At 44.5% G+C, this 27687-nt stretch overlaps 1 protein-coding gene across 6 annotated transcripts; it reads right to left on the bottom strand.

The window, feature by feature from the left end:
• Positions 1-246: 246 nt before the first annotated feature.
• On the bottom strand, positions 247-26878 carry DIDO1 (death inducer-obliterator 1). Of its 6 annotated transcripts, none has more exons than XM_053452943.1 (17): positions 26777-26878; positions 23002-23043; positions 22308-22407; positions 19319-20051; positions 18712-19024; positions 18248-18448; positions 17068-17278; positions 9699-10227; positions 9107-9266; positions 8539-8655; positions 8282-8386; positions 7906-8044; positions 7291-7801; positions 6440-6593; positions 5999-6088; positions 5484-5679; positions 247-3857 (listed from the first exon to the last, which is right to left on the bottom strand). In XM_053452943.1, exons 3-17 carry the CDS (start codon positions 22372-22374, stop codon positions 478-480), a joined length of 6906 nt encoding a protein of 2301 aa, XP_053308918.1. In that variant the 5' UTR covers positions 22375-22407; positions 23002-23043; positions 26777-26878; the 3' UTR covers positions 247-477. The 6 variants fall into 6 exon arrangements, with proteins under 6 accessions (XP_053308918.1, XP_053308919.1, XP_053308921.1 ...); XM_053452944.1 differs by having other exon boundaries at positions 23002-23038; XM_053452946.1 differs by lacking the exon at positions 22308-22407.
• Between the last annotated feature and the right edge of the window lie 809 nt (positions 26879-27687).

Genomic DNA, 27687 nt, shown 5'->3' with positions numbered 1-27687 from the left:
AACCGACTTGTGCACCGGGGGCTTTCTAGACGAACCCGAAGCAAAAAAAAAAAAAAAAAAAGTTTTCTCAAGTTATCGAGAACATAACTAGGGGCTCGCTTTTAAAAGCAATATGTCCCCTACTGGTATTCCATACACAGAATAATTGAACTGTATTTTACAGAGGGGTGTAATTATATATATATATATATATATATATATATATATATATAGAAAAAACATTCAAGGTCAGGACGTACAGGATCATTTTGCACGAGTTTTAGTAAATCGTCAGAAATCGGTATAAAAAGAAATACACTGCTGGGTGCTAGTTTTGCGACAGATGTGACAGTCCACTATTGTGTAAAAACACCTGAAAGTAAAGTCTCTGTAAAAATCAATTACTATACATATATATATTCACACAAAAGTCCAGGTCCTCCTACTGATTCCCGCCTTTTTAAAAAACAAAAGAAAAAGTCTGTTTTCACGCAGGTGTTATGTCTGACCCGAGGAGGCAGCTTCTGCCGACGCGCTCTTTGAAGAGTCCTTTGTTCGATCAGATTTAACATCTTTGTTGGTCTCTATGCTTTTACTTCTGTTAGAACGATCTTTTCCTCGATCTCTGTCCCTTTCCCTTGTTCTATCACGATCTCTGTCCCGATCCCTGCTTCTAGACCTGTCTCTATCCCGACTTCTAGAGCGGTCTCTGTCCCGATCCCGACTTCTATCACGGCGTCTATATCCATCTCTGTCCCGAGTCCTGTCTCGGTCTCTGTCTCTCCCTCTATCTCTGTCCCGATCTCTTTCTCTGCCTCTATCCCTGTCCCTATCTCTATGGTCCCGGTCCCGATCTCGATCACGCTCCTTATCTCTATCTCGGTCTCTCTCTCTTTCTTTATCTCTATCGCGGTCCCTGTTTCTTTCCCACTCTCTTTTGTCCAAGTCTTTTTCTTTGTCTCCATCTCTGCTTTTATCCCACTCACGATTTGGTTCTTTGGATCTCTGTCGTTCCCAATCCCTATTTCTATCCCAGTTCCTGTCTCTGTTCCAGCTTCTACCAGTATCTCTGTCCCACTGCCCATCTGCGTCTCTCTCCCTACGTCTTTCCTCCAATCCTCTGACTGGTACTTGCTCGGAAACATGCAGTTCAGGTTCATTACGTCCTTCGTATCTCTCCCTAGGCCGTCCTTCAAAGGTTTGGTTTCTGTGGTCCTTGTTTTGCCTAAATTCATTAGCTTCCCAAGGTTGTTCTGGACCTTGTCGCTGATCTGGGTAGTTAGGATGTAAGCCTGATTGTCCTTTGTTCCAGGCTTCATTTCTACATGGTGGAGGAATATTTGGAAGTTCAAGCAGAGGTCGGGGCTGTGACTTTTGTGCTTGTGTAGGTTGTTCAGAAAATCTAGGTGGTAAAGGCCCCCGAGGTCCTCCAAACTGATGTGGAACTGGGCCCCGTTGATTTGGAAACATTGGGGGTGGACTTTCTCTGTGTTCCTCAAAATGGTGTGATGGGGGCCCCCTTGGCCCAGAGAAGTGACCTGGTGCAGGTCCTCTTATGCCTTCAAATTCATTAGGGTATGGTGCTCGAGGACCTCCAAAATGGCTAGGTGGAAGTCCACGTGGTCCTCCAAATTGAGGTTGCATTGATCCGCCTCTGTGCATTTTAAATTCCGGTAGTGGTAGTCTTCTTGGGCCATCAAGATGTCCCAATGGCTGGCCTCGAACACCCAAGTGAGGACCTCTTGGCCCATCAAATCGTGGCAGAACATCATTCATGCCCCCAAAGTGTGAGTCCTGGAATTCTAAAGAAGGTCCACTCTGTGGGTCAAACATGGGTGGGGACTGTCCTCGCTGCCCAAAGTGGGGAGGGGGGTGTATTCTGTCCCCAAATGAGGCATTAGCAGAAGGGGGAGGACCAAACTGTGCAGGCAACAGAGGCAAATGAGCTTTCTGTTCCCCTATTCGCTCAGACATTGGACCCCTATGCATTTCTATAGTGACATTATCACCAGGAAATTGAGGTGCTAGCCTAGTCCCTGGATGGCTGGGTGTTTCTATTGGCCTTGGGTCACTAAATACTGATGAGATTTCCTGTTCACTTATAAACTGCATTTGAGTAGTGCCCCCTGTTGCAAATGATGGTCCCGTCATGTTGTCTTGCTGTAAACCCATTGGCTTCATTGGCTCATTAAAGGAGGGTGCTTGATTATGAGGTGGGTCGTTATGATGTAAAAATGCTCCATCGTTATCAGGTATGAATAAATCAGGGCGGTGTTCTTGCGGTAAAATCATCGGAGCAGGATAGATTGATCGTGATTTTTGTGCATCAAGGTTCTGAGGTTCATTGGCCCAAGAAACTCCATGTGAAATGTTATGACTTTCCCCCACTCCACCTGCAAAATGTGGTTGTAGTAATGCAGGTGTTCCGGGAGTTGGGAGCAACACCTTCCTGGGGGGTTTTAAAGCAACGGAATGATCCCTGGATGCTGCCATGTCTGGAGTTTCCGACGGACTAAACCAAGATCCATCTTCCGGCTTGAACGAACTCAAAATCTTTTCAGAAACTCTATCTATTGGTTTTTGTTGGCCATGGTCACCCAGTTCTAAACGAACCTCGGGCCTCATCTCTTCCACCTGCGGCTGGACTACAGCGCTCTTCGTGGCGGTTTCGCTACTTTCAGGACAAAAAATGACTTGCGTTTTTTCACCTTTAACAAGTGTGTTGGAAACATCGTCATTCTCTGCACGAATCCCTCTTGAAGCTACTTGTCGGGGATCTCTGGGCTGTCTGGGATCCCGATGTTGATTTATAACATGTTCAAGGTTCGCAGAAACCTCTGAAATCTGCTCTTGTTGAAATAGGTCACTTTTTAGGATTGATGATTTGGGAGGAGGAGACATCAGCGCATCAGAAACAGAAAAATGCGCCATGGACACGCCAACAGCGGCTCGCTGCTGTCGAAGGGCTTCTTCTTGCTCTTCAAGCTGCTTTTTCTGTTCTTCTATTTGTTTATTTAACTCTTCCAGCATTTTCTGCTGTTCAACAAGAGAATTTGGATCAGGGATAGAAGGTAGGTATCCTGAAGAAACATCCATTGGTTTAACTTTCATTGCAGAGGATATTTTATTGGGCAACTCTTCCATTGGGACTTTAGCTTCTTCAAGAATGGTCTCATCTTCCGGATCATATGCCTCTTCATCATCTTCTAAGTTTTCACAGGGCTGTTCCGGTTCATAAGGCTTGTCGTTACCAATAACTACTGATGTATCAAAAGCTTTTTCTGGATCATACTCTTCCTCTGGATCGTAGGGCCTGTCATCTTCCTCATCAATAGGTTTTTCCTTGGAGAACTGACCAAACTGCTGTACGATTGGGTCAATTAATGGAATGCCAACAAATCCTTTCTCTGCAACAGGCGCCTCAGTAGTTGTGGTGCTAGGAGTTTCACCCTTTCCTTCTGAAGTTTTGCCAAAAAGGGTCTTCAGAATGTGCTCCAACGGGGTGGCAGCCTTTGCTGAGGTGGATGATTTAGAATTGTCACCTATGGGTATAGCAGAACCGGAGGCTGCCTGGACATTGTCTGGCTTAGCAGACGATAATGTAACTACAGCAGGGGTAGCCTTTGACGCAGGTTCTGGAAGAGGTGGTGGTGAGCCTGGGGGTGTCGTACTTTTTAGTTCAACCAAGTATGGGTTATATGGCTGAGGTTTCTTCTCTGCTTGGGAAGCCACAGGGGCTTTCAAGACATCAGTTTCCTCTTGGTTTGGACCTCTTGTTCGCCTTTCTTCTGGTTTTTCCTGCTCATTATTCCCAGGTCGTTTAGTTCTCTGACAAATAACCAATCCCAAGATTAAGTTGGGGCGTCCAGATTCAAGACCTAGGAAGCAAAATGAAAATGGTTGAGTCAATAGCTTAATGTTAAAACACTCATGCATCAATTAATCAGCGTATACAGGTTGTAAAGTCAATGGAATAAAAAAATTATTTTTTCTTCCCGAAATATTTTCAATTTAGCTCAAGACATAAACGCCACATTGTAACCCTCTATGACCGGTTGCATACGGAAGGTGGTGGTTTTAGGACTCCTTCCGGCCCAAAGCTGCATCAAAGTAAGGTCATTGTTGAACATACGCAGTACAGGCTGCAAGCTTCTTGTACCAGTTGTTTTGGGGCATTGTGAGACTTGATCTGATGGTGTTAAGCTTGGGCTGAAGGAGGAGGGTGTAGAATGTATTAATTTGAATCTCCCTGAAGAGGCATGAGCTGTGAACCCAATATATGAACCGACTAAAGTGAAACAAATACATAGCTGTAGCCAATGTTTACAGACGCATCAGGGTGGCCTGTGTGGTGTATTTTAAATGGTTTGGGTCAGCATCAGACATGCACAAAAATATTTTTTTTATATAAAAAATGAGCAAATAGGGAAAAACTGTCTCTTGTGTTTCTTGCAGTATCTGGCTGCTCAGCCGTGTTAAGAATCACACGTTAGTTAACAATTTGCTACCATTTGTAGCTACAGGATTCCGGAGAACAGTAAGGACTTTGGAAGACAGGCTTTACCCAATTATTTAAATCAGTTTTTTTATAATTATATATATTCTAAAAAGGTTCTTTTTGAAGTTCCCCAAATGCGATATTGGAAGATTAACAATCATCACAGTGTGTCTGTGACCCGCTGATCCATTTGTAATACATTTTGGCTTAAGTATTGAGTGGCCCATCTGCTACGTTTTAGGTGAGACGGCTCATATTCTTGTGTGCACCGGAACTGAAGCGGCCGCAGTCTGGTCAGCGCTGCTGGGTGAGATCCTGTTGAATACGTCCTGTAGATCACCATGAATCAAGATGCCTGTACATGTACTCACAATACTTGTTACTTCAACCCAAGTGGTGTTGCCAAGTTGGAGAAAAGTTTAATTTACCAAATTAAGTTGCTGCCCAGTAAGGCTCAGCGGGTTGGACTTGGTACAGAGACCCCTATATACTGGCAATTAAGCCCACATGGACAGCCTATCTGTGATAAAACGCAAGCTTATTCAGTCCAGTTGTGGCTGATCCATGAGACGGATCTTTTCCATGAAGACATAGTCCTCTTCTTTCTTCTGGTTGGTTCTCCCGATGGACAGCGATTAAGGATTTGGAGTTTTGGTTTCCATGAATTGAATAAACCTCTACGACTGTATGTCTACGACTGTGTAACGGTGTGTACTGGCGAATGGATTGCAGCCCGTCGACTCCAAGAAGAAAACAACCACTTTTTATAAAATTATAGTTTTATTTTTTTTTTATAAATAAAAAGAAAAACATAAAATCCCCCCAATCGTTCAACGCCAGTTCTAATTTACGGTCTGTAATTGTGGCTAAACCTTCCCGCGCAGTAGTGGATCCCTTCACCAACACAGTGACCAAGTACCACTAAAGTCACAAAGGTCAATTTACATTCATTACCTTTCCATTGCCATCAACCTTATACCTACTGTTCTAGAGATAGGCTGCTTACCTGGTCCCTCAAACGGTAACAGTTTGGACGGTATTGGGTCCTTGGCACCAAGCGGGATGAGATACAGGTCTTTGACGTGTCTGTTGTTGTTCGCCACCACACCAAAGCGGCCGCGGCTGCTAAAATAGGAATAGAGTGAAATATACGCCACTTCTTCCTCTTCTGTAGCAGGGTGAAAGCGGATCAGAGACAGCTCCTACGGGACCAAAAAACATACAGAAAAACTTCTCAGAAACCATCGGGTTATTCGATTACACAGCAGGCTTTAACTCCGCCAAAGCGCAAACCATGAAGTACAGCAGGTAGATCTACTGAAAATCCTTTACTATAACGATAGAATATTATACCCTGAACTACACCAAGCAGTGATTTATTGGAAGATTTACGCCAAGTATCGAAAATCAGCATTATGACATTAACGGAGGAGACCAAAATCACATCAATGCTTCACTACCGTCCCCTTACGCGCATAAAAAAAACAAGCAAATGTGAACCCTCGGACCTTAAAACCTTACCTTAGAAAGAGAAGACTTAAGTTTCCCGACATAATCCCAAACCGTCTTTGGTGAGATCCTTCCGCCTATATGTATAGTGTCTGGCAAATCCTAAAGTATTGCGGGAGAGAAAAAGTGTTTTGCGTTTAACATTTCATCTATGATTCGTGCGGCTCTAAAAGATCTATCAATTCATCAGCCAATCACGGAGTCACCCTGCAGGATACTAAATGTTTCCAAGCCAAGGCTTTGCGTGGTCCGATTAATTTATCACGCATGTAAGGAAACGAGCTAATTATAATTCTCACAGTATGATCAGCATCGATTGAGATAAACCGGGTCCCGGTGTAAACTGTGCATTAATAGCCGTGTGACCCGTTAACCTAATTATTTAAGAGATTTTCTTTTCTAGGCTGAAGAATGTCACTGTCACCATGTATCAACGCTACGAAGCCAACAAACCTCGTTGAGATATTCAATAGAGCCGGAAACGGGGAATGCTTTTGTGACAAACTTAGCCACAGACTGCATGTTAATGAATCCTTTCCAGATGGGGTTCAGACGCGAGAGGAAGAGAGACGTGTCTCCGTCTTGGGGTGCGCGCATCTCCTGGGTGCTGCAAAAAATCCAACCATAACAGCGGGTCACAAAAAAGGCCTCAGGTGTCCAATGAGTACACAGGCGGAACGCAACGGGGGTACTACTGGGCAAGTAGGCAACCGCATTACAATACAGGACTTGTCTTATACTTTCTGATTTAAGGAATGTTTTGTTCTGAAGGAAAACTTGAGGTTCAATAAGAGGTTTCTATATATATAAAAAAAAACAACAGCCACCCTGCAATAACCGTAATTTGACCATAAGAGAGGAGAGCGAAGCCATTTGGAAATTCTGCAAATCACATTTTGCCGGGAAACAGAGTCCACAAATAGCTTATCTAGTAGTTAAATGCTCTTTCCTATTGGCTGCCATTCTCCTTTGCAACGTTTCCTTCTATTTATGATCATTGGCAATATATTAAAGAAAAAGCTTCTTTAAAAAAAAAAAAAATGTGTGTCTACAAGATTATGTTCACGGCTTCCTCGAATGTGATTAGTTTGTGCCTGAAAAGAGAATTGAACCAAAGGAACGGACGTGACTCCTTCACTAACTGTAGTGTGTACTGAAATGAGTATTTCCCCTATTCATACCCCTGCCCACAGGTATACAACCCAGCAGCGATTACAGTTATTCCTCCCCTGAACACATGGTGGCCTAAGGTCTGCGAGGACACAACTCGGTGTACTTTCTGGTAGGTGGCTAGGATTACGCACTTGAAGCTCGGTGAGGAAGATGCAGAAGAGAGAAGCGGCTTTGTCAGGATGGACTTCGGCGCAGTGAAGACAGAAGGAATCGACGTGGGAGGTTGCGCTGGAGGAGCGTCGCTGTCCTGCACGACTCTTGGGCTGGCGCCTGGAGCGTTGGCGATTGTTGGAAGCGGACGGCTGACTGCGGTCCTTGGGTCCCTACCAGATACCGTGACTGTGGTCACATGGCTGGTGGGGGGAAACACAACACCCTGACTAGTGAAAGGCGGCTCGGGGTGACTGGGAGAAGCATTGGGTATAGGCGTGCTATCTGGTGCTTTCTCAGGGATCGTTTCGGAGCCGTCACTCATTTCCATCGGTGTTTCGGATTTGTCGTCTGTGGCTGGCGGGGGTGGGGGCACCTCATCAAAACTCTCTACTTTTGGCTCTGGTTTGGGATCAGGTTTCTTCGCGGGTGCTGCGGTCGCTGCCACTTTCTGACGCTTGTGCGGGGGCTCATCATCTGCAGACATCTGACCTGAAAATGTCAAGGAGATCGGCCTTTTACAACTGAACAAAACTTTTGACCAGGTCTAAAGCAATACCATAGACCATACACGGGTGGTCTGTGTGGATATTCACCTGTACAGATTTTGCATTTCAGGTCAAACAGGTGGGCTCGATGCTGGCTCGTGGTGTCACTCAACATGCTGCTGAAGATGTCTGGAAGCACGGCGCTGCTTTTCTCGGGGGGTGGCGCTTGTGCGGCCTCCTGCTGCTCCTAAATGCAAATAGATTAAAACACAGAGGGTGAGATGATCTCACAATAAAACCACAAGATATACAATTTTTAATGTAAAACTGAAGGTTAGGCGGGCAGAACCTCAGCTAAAACTGGTAAAGCTTCACACTTTACACAACGTTCATCCAACGCCCAGGATCTATACCGCGTGAATGTGATTGGGATTATGTTTTTTACATGAACACGGAGACCATGTACATAAACGTTCTTGCTCACCGTATCGGTATCAGACATCGGAGGCGATTCTTCCATGTCCACAACTGCTTGCCTCGGAGAGTGTGCCTGGTTTTCTACCCAAGACTTTGTTTTCAAGACCAAATTCTGTTCAAAAGAAAACAGACACATGACCATAAGCGAAGTGGCACGTCTCTATTTAATTTACATTAAGAAAAGACACAAGGCCCCTAGGCATAAACACAGGGCCGACGGTTTTCAGGCAGTGAAAAAAAATTCTGTTTGAAAAATGAACTCACTGCTTTAGAGGTGGTTTCCTTCCAAGAGGACAACTTCTTGGACACCAGCTCTTCCGGCTTCAAGCGCACCAGCTTTGCCAGGGATATTTTTTCCTGCAGAACTCTGTGGAACAGCCCCTAAAATAAAAAAAAACATAAAACCATTACGATGTTCTTCTGAGGATTAATACGTTTAAAATTATACACTTTTAGATACAGGCAGAATATCATTAAACAGTAAAAGATAAAACAGACGGAAATAAAATTCATATTTTTTTGCCTCCTAAAAAAGTTCTGCCTTCTCTTTAAAACTAGAAGATACCTCCGGTACTCACTGGTTCCTGGCAGACATGCCTTAGGGTACATTAACCGGCCAGACATTTCAGCTTTTAAACATGGACGTTTATACACACTGTGACATGTTAAAAGCAAAAATATACACCGCACATAGAACTAGCTTTCCTACCAGGACTATTACACCGACTTGTTTCAAACTAATTCTTGCAGCTCACAATTTTAATAGTGACCCCCCCTAACAGCAAATTACACACAAGAACTACGACCACCGAAAGAGATAAAAGTCACCAACCTGGTTCTTTGGATCTTTCAGGTTAAACATCAGGTTTCGGTATTTGCTCTTATACCGGCTGTCAGTATCCCGGAACAAACTGAACATTTCCCTCTCGATATTCGTTGCGATCTTTGCCACATCGTTCTCGGACATCGCAAGATCGTCGCTATCAGTCACTCTAAAAGGCGCGATGTGATAAGTTACTAACAAATACAGATTGTAGAGGTCTCCTGCAAACCTTCTCAATTGCCCTCAACAATGAAAGCTTTCAAAATATGCACTCCAGAGAAGCATTGCCTGCAACAAAGTAACCCTTTAACGCATGTTCGTACCTTATTACATTGTTAAAGCTTTCTCGGTGCCCTTACAACAGTAAAAAGTAATCATCCCTTGCGATAAAAAAAATTAATCTACAGATGTTAAAATAAATTAAAAATTACCGTTTCGTATATTAACCTGCTATAGCTATAGCTTTTGACACTTCTGGAAATATTGACTCTGCAAAATGCCCCTATATAAAATATAAGATGTGTAACTGCCCCCTAACCCTCTTCTTGCAAGTCTATCAGTGGCTACTAAGATCATACAGATGTTATTAACTTTCCCCCACCTTTTCCATAAGATCTCTTTGAGCGAGCGCCGAATGTTCTGCCGGATCTGATTATTGGGCACCGGCTGAGAGTTACTGGTCGTCGGCCTGGACGGCGCGCTTGAAGCAGCGGAGGAGCCGGCACTGGAGGAAGAGGTCCCTGTTGGCTTCGTCTGGCCAGAGGTTGCGTTGGAAGAAGTCTTCTTCAAGCTGGACGCGGCGGATGAAGAAGGTGGCACTTTTTTAGGTATGGGTGGAAGTTTCCTGATATTAGAAGACATGGGATAGGGTATGATTTTGTTGGGTGCTGGGCTCTTAGAGTTGCCAGGAACCGTTTTCTTTAACCGTTTTACTGGAACTAACGGTATATCGTTCTTCTTGAGCATCGGTATACGTGGAAGCGAAGAGATTGGTTTCATTGGGATAGTGGATGAGGGTGAAGGAGGTGCTTTTTTGACCGTAGGAGATGCAGGAGGAGGTGGAGGAGGAGGAAGAGGAGCCGTCGTCGTCGTTGTTTCTGGCTTCTTTTCATTTTCCTCTGATTTCTCGGCTGCCAAAACATAAAAACAACAGAACATGAAACCTTTAAACCAACAAGCGTGCTTTGTTTTACATGAAGTGGGATTACAAGCACTCACAATGGGTAGCCTGTACACATTAAACACTTTCTCTAGAAGGGAACTCGAAGTTAGGTCGGAACAGGTATCTTTTCATGCGGCATTCTATGATCGACCGTTGATAATAACACAATAACACCTGGAATAGTAAATAACGATGTACTTTTGGGGCAAAACATCAACTGCGCCAGCCAGAATGTTGGTAAATAAAAACACAGAGAGAGAAAAGGTTATATTGTGTGAGGTTTCAGCCTCAATCCATACACCCTGGAAAAACTGAAGGTACGCCGTTGTGTAACGTGCCCATTATGCACCGGCGACATTATGCATATGGTATGTACGATGCAATTGGCGATGGGGTCAGGTTCATGAAGTCTTCTCTGTAGGTAAATGAAGTAAGTTGACTTTTATCTGGGTTTTATATGGGTTAGCTAGAGATAATACGAACAGCCGTCTTCCGGTTCATGGATATCGTTCAGGTTCTTTACAGAAAGATGGCCGATTCCAACAATTCACCTTCTTCCATGGGCCAGACGGAGAAGCCATGATTACTCTTCGATTACCTATGGTAACTCTTCCCCATTATGTCCCCCCCCCACGGAATCCGATTGGTTTAGGGATCAGGAAGAGAGGTTGGTGCATGGAAGCGATTTATTATACTATATTACCACCTCCCGCCGGTGAACTCCATTCACGTGTGTAAAGCAACAACTTAGCTAAATGTTTAGGTTTTAAGAGTAAAATGGATCATACGAAGCAGAATTAGCCAAGTAGATGAGTAGAGTAGTACTTCTACCTCTACAATGTTTTCGTTTCAAAAGGAAGAAGCATTTTACTTTGGGTTAAAAGTTTGCTGGAAGCCATCTACAAGTCTGGTTACACAAGGACAGAGACAGCAGTCGCTCTTGAAAGAAGGTGACCATTTATAAGTCTTTCCCCACCATCATCCACATGGCATAATACGGCTGTAATCATTAATACTGGTTTTGGGTGGCAGATTACAGCAAGAAATAAAAATCCTTGAGAAAGCGACGTCGCAAATTACAAGCAGTTGACGATTATATCCTACTGCAGATGGAAACATGGAACCAAAATGCTCATACAGGAGCGAGCGATGGGCCGGCCAACTTAATGCCTTGAACAAGATGAAGAATAAGTAATGAATGAGATAGCTACCAGTGGGCTTTCTGAACTAACACCATGGATCCTGGACCCGGCCACTCCAGTTACTGTGACATGACAGGGATTCTCTTTTGAGGTTCCCCTCAACACAATAAAGTCCTGAGGTCTACACTTTGACCAGCAGGGTGTCCATCATGACCCTTCCAACCGAGCTCAAGGCCTCGGAATCTATTTTGGAAATTCTGTGTCCAGGCCAAAGGTCAGCTATTTGTGATAGAATTTTACAGAATAGTCTACTTCAAGGACAGCGAGGAAAGCAGTCTTTGGTCTCCAAGCTAATCTCAAGTAGCGAAGCATCTGAGTGACTCTGTAGACTTCTAAAAAGCGTAAAATCCCCTTTGAAATTATATGGCTTCGACTGTCCAGTTTGTGGGTTTGGACAACATCCAAACAAGACCTTTTCAGGGTAGTTTAGGTGTGCAGCCTTCTAAAGATTTTTGCTAATTTTTACGTCCACTAAACTGAAACTCAGAACGCTATTGGTCGGGAATAACAGGAATGAGTACATGGTCTACCCCAAAGACTCATTGGAGGAGGCAATGGTATGTGGTCCGAAAAATCTACTCTTGTTATGAAGATTATAACTAAACCTGACTACATACAGAACTACATAAACGTTAAAAATAACTACAGCTTCAGTTTTTTGTCGGTTTCATAAATATTAAGCTTAAAACTTCCACTTAATTGAAGCCGAGGCCAGCGGCAGCCTGTGGCAGGGCCAGCGTTATCTCATTTCCTGCCCTTACAACTAATCGGCAACAATCAGCAACTTAACCGGGGAGACATGTTTTCAAGACACTTTATAAGAACTCAAAATGTATGCAGCGACTTCCCCTATGTTGTATCATTCAAGAATTCTAATTTTTTTGTGGGTTAGAAACAGAGTTAATAAATTAGAACTTCTGTTACCCAGTTGTATCCATTTTAGTTTTTCTGCATTTAAGTGTAATTTCCCGTTCGGGTTAAAGCGGTACATTAGATTAAATGATACGATACATGATCCTACAATACAATGTTTCAAACACCAGGCGGCATATTAAATACAGGTTCTTAAAATAAAACAAACACGACCCCCCCCACTAGCCCATTATCCCAGAAATGATTCTGATATCGCTGCATTTAATCTGTTTTCAGCCCAAAATACCCCCCAAGTCAGAGCCAGAATCAGACTAGCTGTCTGTAGGAAGTTAAGAAACCTGAACGTATATCGCTCGCCACGATTCTTTCTGAAATAGTAAGATTTCAAACACGGTCGTGGTAACCCTTTGTAACCGTTTCTGTGGTTTCTCGAGTTCTATGCAACCTGAAGTATAATCCAACAGAGACAACTATTCCTAGCAAATAAACTGCAAAAGCAGTCAAATAGAGTAAGTAAATAGACTTTAAATTGTTAGTGTAACCAGTAGGGGTAATTAGACCTTATATTTGTATGTTTGGCGTTGCTGAGAATTTACAATCATTAAACGGCGGGGCTTCCCGAGCAAACGGTGCTTCCGGAGCATTGCTGGTGGTCCACAGGGGCGAGGGTCTTCCAGCGTGCCGCGACCGAGAAGCTGAGCCGGAGCACCAGGCAAGGACTTCAGTGGACTCCCTGGAACTGAGCTGGTCCAATTTAAATGGTTCTACGGGAACTGGGCCAACCGTTGCTCGTTAAAAAAGTGTAAGGAAAACCGATTTAACAGCCGCTACCTATATCCCGATCGCTATTGATTTACAGGTAACCCCAGCGATGAACGCCAATGATTTGTCTCACCAGCGTGTACGTCAATGTTGGGTTAGTTACAGGAGCTGCGGCACTTGCGTGGTTTATGTTCCTGCTGCAATATTTTTTTGTGGATCCCGCGGCCGCACATACTCAGACCACCCACGCGGAAGGCAGTCCCGGCAGGTTTTCTGTTACAAGCTAAAGGAGGCCTTTTCTGGAGGACGATCTTAAGAATAAAAGCAATGATGAAACAACTCATGAAAAGTAAATTTAGGATTTTACGAACTGACCAAAGACGACAGACAGTAACGCACTTTAAAGACGTTTAGGGGAATGGGGGCTTTAACGGCCACCTCCTGCCACCGTCCTATGCAGAATAAAAGCACACGGTGCCATTAAATGTACTTCCTAAAGCACTGCTGACTGACTGTTGTAGATCCTTTTTGGTTGTATTAGATAACAATTCAAGACTTTTTGTTTTTTACTTATCGAACATGTGGGAAAATGGTATGGGGGGGGGTCACATAACTTAAACTGTAATTAAAGGACACAACATTTATATTTGGTGCTCAGAGGACAAGAGGGTCGCGTAGTTGGAAAGGCCATTCACCAAGTCTGTAGGCTTTTTTTGTGTCATTAAAATAATTACCAATAAATTGCTGCATTACATAGAGCGCTGAGCAACTTTTTCATTTTTACGACTGATCATTAAATGTAGGATTTAGTCATACTCCAGTAGTGTTATAAACCGCAGTTCAATCTCCGCTCCCAGGTCTGCCGGTTCAGAGGGTTCACGGTCAGCCTGCTGGGGATAGGCCATGGGGGGGGGCAGAATTCATACCCAGGAGTAAACGCCAAGGAACCTGTCCTTGTCAGCGTCACGCGGCGGTTCCTCTGACACCGTGAGGTTTGCTGACACAGCCCCGTGTGTTCTAACACTATAGAATGGATACTTCCATCATAATGACTGATTATAGAAAGGTGTCACTAAACAAGTATCCACCCATAAACAGAGGTAACGGGGCAGAAGGTGGCAAGCTGTGTTACTGTATTTTGAAACGCGCAGTAAGGTCACGGCTGTCTGAACGTAGCTCGCTGGCGTACCCCGTTAGCAGAGCCCCCAAAAGGGCATCACCGATACAGAAGTAATGGATGACAGCCCCGGAGAAACAGCTATGCCGGTGAGATATCCTGCAGGGAGGGAAATAACCAGAGACGTTAGACGTCTCACGGCTAAAAAAGGGTTAACCCTTAACCAGATGACCCAAACTGCTCTGAAGTGAACCCAAATTTCCAAAGCCTCAGATCAACCAAATGATCCAGGAGAACAATGTAAGTTCTGATAAAGTTGCTACGATTTTTATAAATAAAAATATTAAGTCTGGGGTTCCGCAAACACCAAAGGGATATATATCTTGGGGGGGGGGGGCACTGCGTATTTCTCATGGCTCTTTGGAGGCAAACCTTTACCTTACAACGTCTTCTGTCTGCAAACGTTCATTACAGAGAAACGCGGGAAATAATTCACGTAAGCGCTTCATCTCTCCTGATGGGAATGCGTGACAGTTCAGGAGCCGTCGCCGGAGCAGCCGTGAGACACAGCCTTCATACTTCTCCGGGAGCCACGATGAAGAAGCCAGAGGTGCCACCGCAAGTCGTCAGCAGGTATTCAAAAAATGGCATTTAACAAAACCAGGCTTCTTGGATGTGTTTCTTCTCAGCGATGCATTATCAGTAATAAAGCCTTGGGCTCCATAATCTACCAATATCATCCCACTAACTACTTCACATCGAAAAACCGATTGCCGTGACCAGCCGAGATGACCGATAACAAAAAGGACTGGATTCTGTACTTATACAGGAGACACTTCTATGACAGATACTAAGAAAGTTGGAGCTGTATATATTTTAGTATATAGCACCATGAACAGAGATGTCTCTTAGAATGGCCAAAAAAAAATGTCTCTTACAATTATATATTCCACTTTGGGACAATGCTGATGAATTGGTTCTCAACCTCATCGTGACTTTACTTCTTAAGAGTTCATCACTAATTATCTAGATAATTTATAACACATACTAGACCCTAAAATAGGCATGTGATGTGACTACTGCCCTTGTTTAAATCTCAACCTCTCCGCCATACATCTATTTATCTTTTACCAGGAAAAAGCACAGGGGTAGGGCAATCCCTCTACAGAATCAGCCGGTTATAACCCCCGACTACATGTCTCAAGGAAGCACAACTCTAGTCCTTGAGGGAGGCAACCAGGAAACTGTATAAATGTTCTCCAGCTCGAGCACAGGCATTACAAATGAGAACGAAGGGTTAAACCGAATTCCTGGCCCGTTTGTGACCCTCGAGAGACTGGAGTTGTGCAGCTTGTCGAGTTACAGGAAAGGTCTGGACGACAAAAACCTTCGGTGGTCATTTTGGTTTGTAGCAAATCCCTGACATGTTTATATGTCCCCTTCCCAGCTAAGCCAAAAAGATCAGTCAGCGGGGTCATCAGGCTTCCAGCAGCAGGTGAGCTGAAACTAGGGCTACACGGCAGAGGGGTAACAGCAAGGTACTGCCTAGAAGGGAGGCGAAGAAGGAGGGCATCCGACTCTAAATTACAAGAGGAGGAAGGGGATGTTCCGGGTACGAGAAGACGAATGTCCGTGTCGGCCACAGTAGCTGCAGACAGTAGAACATGATTGACAGGCAAAGTCATGGACGTAACATTGACATCAGTGTGCATACAAACAGAGTTTCACAAGAGGGTGAGATACAATCATTCTTTTAATAATTTGCTCAGAAATACTGACAATATGTAGGATGATCACTTACCTGAAGCAGATTCTCACTGGACAAAAAAAAGAAAGATCTTCATGCAATTCACATAAATGCGAAAGTAACACGTCATTCACTGAAGTCCTGTGCAATACAGTTTCTATACGGTGGCCGTGTCTGAGCAGCAGCCCGCGTTTTCTATAGATAAAGTATGAAGGCAGCCGCCAGGTCTAGGTTTAAGCTACACCTGCTTCTAGAAACCCTCTACTTATAATAAAAACCATATTCCATGCACAGCACAGAGCAAAGGGGTATAATTGAGATTTCATCGGCAACCACCCCATCCCCAAGAATATACGAACCATAGAAAACAGATGCAGCTTTGCTCTGTGTGTTAAACCTATAGCTTTCTGCTAGACCAGGGTGGATTTGTAAAATTTGAGCTTGGGGATTTCAAGCGTTTGGGGAGGGATTCCGATGTTGAACAATATCTCCAAGAATACATTCATGCTTTAAATATTCCACTGATCTGTTAAAACCAGGGGGTCCTCGGCTAATAGGCTGCCAGATGTTCAGGTTTGCTGGGCGCTGCTGGCTTAATACCAATACCCTGAATCTAATCTCTGCCAAATTATAAGATTGCAAAACCAACCAAGAGGCCTTGAGTGACCTTCAAGGAGACCCTGTGAAAATACATGTCAAGTATGTGTTAATATGTTACAGGTATGAAGTGATTTTTGAAACCAACATCTGACTGATCCTGAAAGGTATCCTACCCATATATCCTGACATTTATTGCTGGGTCATCATTTCAGATCAACCCAGCATGACTCTTGTTTTCATGTAAAGAAGCATGTTAATCTACAGTATAGAGATCACGACAGCATGCCGGCTTGTTGCTGATACTTACCTTACCAAACCTACAAATAATACCCTTAACCACAATAAAAAAAATACGTTTTTCTAGTGTTGTGTGTTCCTAAGGAATTTGACAAAGATAATGAAGAAAAAAATACTAATTAACCAGTGCAACAAAGCCATGTGAGAGGGGACATGAAAGTGACACTAGTGGGTGCTTGTTTACGGGGGAAGTTCCTCTGAGATACATACATTTGTAAAATATTGTGGATGAAATGGCAGGGGTCTTTTCATGCTTTACTGCAATGTAATCATGGTCGCTCTCCCAGGAAGGGGTGGTATGAACTATCTGCTCGATGGGCGCTTCTGGCTCCACTCTTGGGATGACTACCAAGACTTTCTTCATTGTGGATTCACTCTGCTCTGGAGGAGCCGTCTGCACAGCAGGGGGTTTCACGGGCATCTGGAATAGAGAGAAGGCAAATGAGCGCAGTCTAACGCAGAAGCTCCTCGAGACCAACAAGAGGAGTACCTGACAGCAACGGCCGGGTATCCTGAAGGATACACTTTCTAGAGACTAGTCTGTGGTTATTTTATGGTAGGGACTGCAATTGCCTCCTCCTCTGATAGTAATTACAATAGAATCCAGTTACTGCGGAGATTCCATTATTCTATGTATCTTTAAGAATCATGCATTAAACAGGGGAAGACATTAAAGGCAGAAGTGGAGAAAAGATATAACTTGCTTTTTTCAGGCCTGGAGGAGGGTTTACAGACAGGGCTAGCACTACAGCCATTAACCAGTTCCACTGATTAAATGAAACCAGGTGACAAAGGGTAAAAGCTTCACTCAATAAAACTTTATACAGCACCAAATGCTTATGTAAGGTTTTTATTACATAAAGTTTTTATCCTTTAATTCCAAATGCATTGCTTCTTGAAGGAAGCCGAGATATTGTTCAGATAGAAGCATATTTAGACTTCCATGACACCCTTAGCTTGGAGATGCTCCTACCCCAAAAATCACATGTGGCTACATCCACTAAACGGCTGCTCACGCAGGTACATAGGTCCACATGAAACAGTTGTAACCAAGACACTTAGTAAAGCAGATGCAATTGTATTTAGCTTTTGCAATAACTATTCAAATTAAAAGACATTTTTTTCCCAGTTACAAAATACAAAAAAAAGGAGAAAAAAAATAGGTTAGGGGCAAATTGCTATTTGGACCTTGATCCACTAAGACCCCACCCCACAGATACGTTATGACTTCTTCCTCTTTGAGCTCCCTTTTCAGTCAGTCTACTGCTCCTTCCCCAAATTAATTCCCATATAATTTGTAGCACAAGCAGCAAAAAACATTCCCCTTAAATATTTGTAGTTATTTCTGAAATCACATCCCACGGGAAGATGGGCTGCCTCTGCTTCTTACCTGCGGCTTGGGTGAGGTTTTCTTCTCCACTTTTACCTTCACCTTCTCCTTGGGTTTGACCTCCTTGCTTGTGCTGAGGGATTTCATGGTCTCCGCAGCATGTTTAAGGATACAGTCATGGCTGCAGTACACGGAATCCTGAAGGGCCAGGTTGGAGCAGCCCGGGCCAATGCATTTGGCCACCTCAGGGGCTTCAGCCATCTACAGAATAGAGCAGGTAGAATGCACTCTTACTCTGCCACACAAAAAGCCTTGCTTCTCCTAAATAATCCTTTTTTGATTACCAGCTAGATCATGCACACTGCTGCGAGCTTTTACAGAGCATCCATTACTAATGCCAGAAACAGCAAAAGGATTTAACTACTCGGGAAGAGAATCAAAACAACATTGTGGTACAATGCTTAATACACAGGTTTATATACCACAATGGCATAAAAATGTGAATAGATAAGTGCCCTACTTACAGGATTAAATATCTTCAGTTTCTTCTTCCCACTCGGACAGGCAGCTTTTTCAATTCTGCCTTTTATTCCTTGATCATCTGAAAGTTTGTCTGCGGTCCCAGCGTTTGAAGGCTGGGAGACTGTGGCTGTTTCTCCAGGAATCTGCTCCTTGGTATCAACGTCCGTTACATTCTCAGGCTGCGTCTGCAACAACGTGCAGTTTGGGCAAATATAATCCTCTGTGTTCCTTTCCAAGAGACGGCCACGTGCCTCAGAGATGCCGACGCAGTCTCCATGAAACCACTCCTCGCAACGGTCACAGCAAATCATAAACCTAAAACGAAAGGGGCTGGAATATTAAATGAAATGTAGGGCATTTATTCACCCCATACCCCTCAATCACACAACCATTTGCGTTACCTTGGAAATAGGCAATTCAAAATAATCAACTACGGGCCAGAAACGTATCAAGAAATTGGGAAGAGAGGTAACTACAGGGATGAGTGGTAACTAAAATTATTTGTTAATTATACACACACACGTATTATATAAAAATCTGTCAAATCAACCATTAATCGGCTTGCAAGAAAGATCTAAACGACACGGAAAAGCAGGCGTTGTTCAGTACCTATTGTTATGAGGCTGTCGGCAGATACAGTACAGAGCATTCGGATCATAGATCTCACTTTCCGGCTTGTTTCTGGGGCTTTTCTCTGTATCCTCTTTCTTTATGTCCTCCGTGGGACGGGGACTCTGGGCTTCCACCATCTGCTGCTGACTCTGCGCGGCACGGTTAGCGCTCCTCGTGCGTATAGAGCACTCCGGGGCGTTTGGGCAACTGCTCTTTGGGGCATCCATAGCCGGTTCTTGAATCGTTTCAGCGGCTGGGATATCAGAGCGTTTGCTTCGCAGCCGCGCCTGCAGTTCTTTCAGAGTCATCCCGTCGCTGTCCGAACTGTCATCCTCTTCCTTTTTGGTCTCCGTTTCGTCCACCTTGGCTCTCCTATCAGACTTTGCATCTGGTGTGCTCTCCACACTGCCTTCCGAAGCAGTTTCTGCGTCTGTTACCGGACACGACCGGTCGCTCGAATCCTCTTGTGTCGCGCTTTTCCTCCCCCTGTTTCTTCTAACCGTCGTAAGAAACTCTTCTACGCGCTCGGTGCGCTTTGGCTGTCTGCCGCTCCGTCTCAGAGAAGGGCCCGTCTGTTGGGAAGACTCTGGTGTCTCCATGTCGAGGTCGCCGGCTCCTTCGCGCTTAGCGATGGTAGTTTTGCGAAAACCCCAGGTTTTTCTAAATTCTTTGCTTGTTGGTTTAAGATTTTTCAGCGTATCTTCACCACTCTGATCATCTCCAATTGATGCTGATACATGGAAACAGCAAAAATAGAAACATTTAGTATTATACATAATAGCTATAAACACTAGTCTTTCCAATGGTTACATTCTTAGTGCATAACTAAACCCGAAACATTAAAGATAACCAATCTAAAGAAAACACATGGGACGGAACGCCAGAAACGCATTCATTACACAATATCAATCCTCACGTTCAGCTCGAAAAAGCAATAGACCAGACAGAGTGCACTCGGAACGGCATGTTACAGCCATGAGAAAAACTATTGGCAGCCGACTAGTTAAAAAAAAATAAAAAATCAATCATTGGAACATTTTTACCCGCATGTGTCTGTAGGAAGTCGGTTCAGATACATTTAATAAGATGCGACATTCTAAGGGGAATTATTATTCACGGTCTACACTGCCTTACGTTATGGACAAGGTTACGGACGCAAATCATTAACTTTATACAAGCTCACAAATAAATATGGTCGCGGCTATTTAGAGAATGGCATTTGCTGCCAGGCTTGATAATCACTAACAGATCTATATGTACAGAAATCACAGGTCCGGTTACAATACATTTTATGCATTTTTTTTTCTAAAAAAAAGATTCTATTTTTAACAGACTCTTACAACCTGATGTTTTGTATAATATAAGAATGAAGCGTACACAATGGGAAATACATAAAACACATTGAATATCTTATTTTAGGGATATTATTTTAACATCCGCACAAGGGCAGATTTGACAGATGCGGCTGGGTATTCTACCTTCGGTTATAGGACAGGAGAACTCGATCAGAACGTTTCATGGAGCTAGAGAGCCGATTGGGACCTCTTCTGGACAGATTAATATTTATGTAAAATTATACATTTTATGTAAAACTGCAACATTTTTCTTTTAAGTCAATGATATGGAGAGCGAGGCTCTCACCGACTTTAGACATATCTGCACCCAGCTGTGCTGAAAAAAGGACAAACACCAGCAGGATCAGTTCATGCCAACGGCAAACTCAAGGTGCCAGGATGAGAAGGATTTGCTTTGTGGCCCCTGGTGCTTCACCTGCTAGATAACGGGCTCTACACACCGTTAAGGGGACGGGTGCCCAGCGGGGGTCATGTGATGTCACATGACCCCTCTGTAGCAGCTCATGCAGGATTAGGGTACACGGCAGCTAGTTCGCGGAGCAGCGATTTACCCCGACACGCACAGAGAAGGTATCAAGCCTAAACAAATGCTGTAAAGTAACATTGTATCGTCAAGCAAACCACAGCAGGTACACGTCACCACATGCAAACAAGCTTATATGTTTTATAATTGCACAAAGCAGCCAACATTAGGGTGAAATGATAACTTATGTTCCAGTTAAAAGAAATCACAGGATAAATCTGAGAAGCCAAGACAGAACAAACATCCAATTTGAAACATTTTACAAACCTAAAGCGCATTCTCAACATGATTGCTGAAGGGGAAACGTATAATATCTATATATATTATACACACTGCAGAGAGGGCCCTCTGTTTTCTGGCAGCGGCCATAATTCTGTCTTTTAGCTCTACTGGGATAGGTTACATTCTCAAAAGGTCTGTGAGGTCAACACTTCATCAGGTTTTTGTATCAACCAATATTTAACCTGCTTCGCTTGTGGTAAAGGGAACCACAGTGACGCTTAGAAGAGCAAGTTGTCTCTCACAGCTCTCTCAAGGTTCAGTTCTGGAGGTCGGCCCATATGGACAGCTAGCGTCCCATGAAGCTTTACTAAATCTTTATTTTTTTTTTAAATGCATGACAAATTCAGCAGCCCCAAAAAAAAAAAAAAAAAAAAGCCAAAAAAGGTTATGATGACTCTACATTGTGAAATTTCTGCTCGTCTCTCTGAAATATAACTCACTGGAACGCTACGCATGGTCTATACCCGGGTCGTCCAACCTGTGGCCCTCCAGCTGCTGCAGGACTACATCTCCCATCCTCCTCAGCCTTAGCTGAAAGAGCATTATGGGAGATGTAGTCCTGCAGCAGCTGGAGGGTCGCAGGTTGGACGCCCCTGGTCTATACCTCTCGGGGGTTGGGGGGCATTGAAAATGAGGAGAGAAACGCCACCTACTGGTGAGGGCTGCCATTTAATATCAGCCTGCCAGGAATAGACAGAGGCTCCTCGCATTCTGCGCTGTTACCTGCAGAGCATTTACCCTGATGCATCGAAGCTACTTATCAGCACAGCCGTACTAAACGGGACACTCGCTAACCTACTGAAAAGGTATAGAAACGGCGGCATACCAGGAGAACCGCACTCCACGCTCTCAAGTTGGGTTTCAGTGGGCTGAGGACTGGCACCTTCCGCCATTGCATGGATGCTTTTTGCCCCCACACTGCAATTCTGAAAATAAATATTCAGTTTGGTAAGAGCAGCAGAAGCCGGGCCACACAGAGCGAGCCGTAAAGCCAACAGCCGAGGCGCAGGACAGCATGCGATGCAATGATGCATTTAATGCCAGGAACGCATACACCCCGCGCGCCCACAGTCCTTTCATTGCCAACTCCATGCCATGTTGTGGACCTGGAATCCTGGACATTGTGATTTTTGTTTTTTTAAAAGATAATTTTACGGGGATGGAGGGCTTCTGACGCGCAGTGCCCAAAACGCATATTATCACCAATAAATTCAATGTGTGGCATTTAGGGCCCCTGGCTCTTGAGAGAAAATAAATGCGAGACATGACCCATGGAACGAGCCAGGAGGAGAGGTTTCCCTATTTTAATAAGGCCCCTCTGTCACGACACCGGGAATTAAGTCTAAGTTAATATAGATCCACATTTAAAAGGGGGTGAGCACAACTTACAATTTCACAGGTTTTGTTTTAGAGAATAAATCTAACACACAATAACACAGCAGCGCAAAGCAGCATGCAACACAACGGCAACAACAAGCGCATTTCAGATACAATTATTTATTAATTAAATAGAGTTTTACCTATAATTGATGCAGAAGAGGGTCCTGCTTCTCCCTGCTGATCTAAGTAAAAAGTAGAAAGCATCAGCTGTGTATCGGCTTAAAGCACCTGAGAGACCGCGTTATCCTGACAGACCAGCCGCTGAGATAACAGCCCCGGCCGCTATGGCTATTACCCCAATACACTGTATTTAAAGGGACACTCCAGCCATGATATACACTGACGCATATGACAGCTGCGTGGCCCCTTTGAACTTACGCAGCGTTACCCTCGCAAATGTATATAGTGGGATTCTACAGATTCCCCCCCCATGCATTTGCCCCTTCTCTGCCCAAAACATCTCCATGGCATGATATACTTACCACCAGCCATCGCTGGCTCGCGGAACAGCTACAGACCAGCATTGACTTCAATTGGAGTGCTTTCCTGACACTGACTGGCTGCTTCAAGCAGCCAATCAGTGACAAGAATGGCCAGGCCATCGTGGAAGGTAGCTTCAGCAGGAGGACTGCCTTTGTGTCAGGTGAGTGCCCCCCCCTTTGCATATCAAAGTACTTGACACTAAACTGTCCCTTTAAACTGGTGAGATGACATTCAAGACATCTCTGGAACGTGACAGCGCGGCACACGGAGGTCAGGTGCTGGAGGGTTCCATCTGGTTGTGCTGCCCGCTGAAACGAAAGGTTGCTCGGTTTGCTGAAGTAACAGACAGCGGCGGTTTATTTTAGGTACCTGAGAAAAGCTTCCTCAGGTACTGCTGTTTGATTTACGAGCCTCATCCAGCGGCAACCGGGAAGGACCGGCGGCTCTGGGAAACGTGCTTATAGCAACCAACAGAACAAAGCCGCACACGTGAGCGCAGCCCGGCACAGGTGCCCCGGTACGTCCCACACATTATAATAGCAGCGCGTACACAAAAAACACCCAAACTACTTATTCTGCTTTTTCCTCTCATGAGGGCCTCGCTGTCTAAATACTTATCCACGTCTATCATTTGAACATGCTGATAAAGCGAAGCCCATCTTCATTTATATAACACACTAAAAACCAAACTCGGAATTTCATTATCTCAAATATTTTGTTTTCAAACCTTTGATGAACATTTCAAGTTTGTTACAAATAAGTCACACAAAAAGACAACAACTTAATAGAGGAGAGGTAAGCTAATGGGGAGGAATAATCTTATAGGAGGTAAATATGGTGGCTGCCCCCCTTTCTTGAGATATATTCTATGTATATTTATGCACACGTGTACATTGTTTAATGTATTGTATTGGGTTTATAAAATGTAGATTTAGGAAAGGTGACCAACCCACTTAAAGAACCAAAAACATCTCGGCATCACTCCTGCATAAACATTCTATGTCCCAAAAATGTTGTTCCTAACATTACGTGCTGTTCTGACGCTGCCACCGACCCTTTAAATTATCCGCGGAAATTTGTATTACGTGCACAATAAAAAACGTTTTCTTTAAAAGATAAAATCCTGTTTGGGACGGATGAAAAACCTTTAATGTTTTGGAAGAATTTTATATGATTCCCATATTTTATTGTAATAATCATAGTTTAAAATCATCCAGCGGGATGCTTATGAATGCACAAGGCTTGACACGCATAAAATGTTCTTACACACGCGACCAAAGCCACACAAACATACCTCTAGTTTGCCCCCCCCTTCTCATTACTGCAGTCACTCAGAATCTCAACCCAACATCCACCAACCCCTCACTCACCCCCAGTGTGAAGCTCGTACTAGAAGCAGATAACGAAACCTGCCGGTCGGCTCCCAGTAGGGCCACCGCTTAATCACTGGTTAAAAGGGAGATCGCTGGTCTAACCCACCGGCCTGATGACACAATAAAGGAGCATGCCGGGTCGGCACAGACTCCGTAGATCACTTCCACCCAATGCTGAGCGCCGGGATATGACATCAGCATTAAGGAACACGAAGCAAAGGGTGAAGATAAATACATCATGGATGACGGCGCTAAGAATTCAAAGCACCCGAGACATAAATATCGGGGATTCGTCACTCTATATGGACATATACATCGCTTCTCCCGCCGCTGTGTCAAAGTACCCCAAGTTTGGGAAGTCCTGTCTAATTTATCACAGCTATATTCCTCACCAGCTGAACTGCATCGCATTTTAACCCCTGAGGCTCCTGTGTGGCAGGTGGGTGTGTGGGGAGTTACTAGTTGTGGTTATTTTTAAACCACAATTAACATCAGATAACAAAATCAAAGTCTCTGTTGCTTATCCAGTCACATGACCCTCCTTAACAACCACTTCCCATAATGCAACAGCAGTCAGGCGCTGAGCCAACAACCAGAATAAGCAAAGGTTTAACACGCAAAGGACACATCCTCCCCTGCGTGTCACATCGCAACACCTTCCGACAGCTACTCTGATATCACACGACAAAGTCCAGCTTGTAACGCCGGCAATTTCCTCTGCTTCCCAAAAAGAGGGGCCGCACGATGCAGGAAAATCCGAGGCTGGTTACAATGTATTAAAATGGAACATGCTTCAAAATATATATATTTGATACAGTGTAACCATAGCAACATCCCTACTAGTTTAACCCATTCAGACTATTGCTATTCTGATTGAAAATTTCTCCAATGCAGGGTTTCACACAATTTGAAGCGCCCCCCCCCTTCATATTAACGCTACAAAGAATTTCTATCGGTACAAAATAGGAAGCCTCTGCATTATAACATTACGGCGTTCGTAACCAAAGCAGTGCCGCTTATCAGAACTGCAAAAATAACCCACTTTCAATAATAAAAAATGTTAAAGAAATTACAGAAAAAAAACTCAAAATGCTGGAAATTCATATTTCTCGGAAGTAAAAGCTTCTAAAAATATTTTTTTTCTCCCGGACAATAAAAAGGTCTTTTATTTCTTAATTTCCGGATCGTCGTCCGTAAAGCCACTGACCGCAGCAGATGCCGTACGAGCCACCGTTTAGTACTTTAACCTGACGAATCCCAGTATAGATCACCATTATACCGGGATGTATAGTTTCCGTGCGTTCTCTGGTCTAATATCTCGATTGGGGGGGGTATGCTCGGTGCTATACCTTCACGCTGTTAAAATTTATAGCGGGTACACAGGGGACCTAGAACCACTATATGGTGGTTTAATCAGCGACCAACTAATCCATCGATGCCATACCACGCAGTGATGTGCGATGAATGGCACAATGTACTTGGCGCTGTACACTGATGCACATGCGATATATGAAGGGGCAGACAGCAATATCCCCAATCAGTTGACATCCATGCTATCACCCCTACTAACCCACAACCACTAGCCCCCTCAGATGCCTCCAACCCACATCCCCATGATCCCTTAACCCTTCGTGCTCCCATCCTTACACCTACACCCCATAGGGCACCCCAAGATCCTACAGTCCTCAGGCTCCCTCACTCCAGACTGGCCTCCTATTTACCTAACGCTCTATATTACCCCAGAACCCCCCACTTACAATAGCCTCTCTTACCCTAAAGCCCCACACTTCCCGAAACTTTATATTATTACCACTACAGCCCCCCCTTCCCATACCCCCTCCTCCCCAATACTCTATATTACCCCCAGAGCCCTTCGTTACCCCCTCATAGCCCTCCCCCCCACCTCCTGTATCTCCCATGCTCTCTGGGGCCTAGTTACCCGTCTCCCCGCCCCGTTTACCCTTGCTCCCCGCGTTGCCCCTCATTTTCATGGTCTACCTACCCCCGCTGCCCCGTGCTAGTTTTCTCCAAACCCCCGTTTGCCCATGTTCTCTCTCACCTCCGCTCAGCGCCTCACACACCGCCCGCCATTAGCTGCTGATACACGGGGTCTCCAAGCTGCGCGGCGCGGGCGCTACCAACTCACTGCGCATGTGCCGCCCTCACCAAAATGGCGGCTACAGAGGGGAGGGGGGAGAGGTCACCCTGTCCCATAACAGGTGCTGTAACAACAACGCAAGAGCCTGGCCCCTCCCACCCCTGCATGTAACACAATGGTCTGACCCACCCCCTGCATGTAACACACAGTTAACCTTAACTACACCGCCCTGTAATAAAATATTAAAAAAGAATCACACTTTATATGTATTACGTATCATAACATTTACATTTGTGTTTTGCATAAGTTTGGCCAAAAGTGACTGCCGTAAAACGGTCTGAAGCCGGGCAGCGGATCGGCGCCAAGTGTCCCTTTGGGCCTGGCGCCTGCATGATTAATGTAACTACGCAGATTCCGCAGCGCTGTACAAAGGGTAGACAGGGTAACAATTAGCATATAATGTAACAAGATGACATACAGAAACATCAGGTGAGGAGAGCCCTGATCATAGGAGCTTACAGCCTAGACCACACAGTTATGTCACTCTTTTTAGGGAAAAAAAATAAAGATTGTATGAAACCAAATCAGTCAATTATTGGCGGGATAGAATGTACAATGCTGTGGACTACGGTGGCCAGTGGCGGATTCTGAAGCCCCTCTGCCGCTTAACAGGGAGTCAATCCCGGTAGGGCCACTGCGTGATGAGCCGTTTAAAAGGGAGATTACTGGTCTCTCCAAACACCCGCTAACACAATGGAGGGCCACGCCGGGTCGGCACAGCCTCCATGGCAGAGCGCCAGGATATGACATCAGAATTAAGGAACGAGATGCAAAGTGGGTGCCTCCCAACTGTCTTGCTTTGCGTGGGACAG

Source organism: Spea bombifrons, chromosome 13 (assembly GCF_027358695.1).
Source record: "Spea bombifrons isolate aSpeBom1 chromosome 13, aSpeBom1.2.pri, whole genome shotgun sequence".
Lineage (NCBI taxonomy): Eukaryota > Metazoa > Chordata > Amphibia > Anura > Pelobatidae > Spea > Spea bombifrons.
Note: the sequence above shows the minus strand (reverse complement) of the source record. Positions and strands in the feature narration are given on the sequence as shown.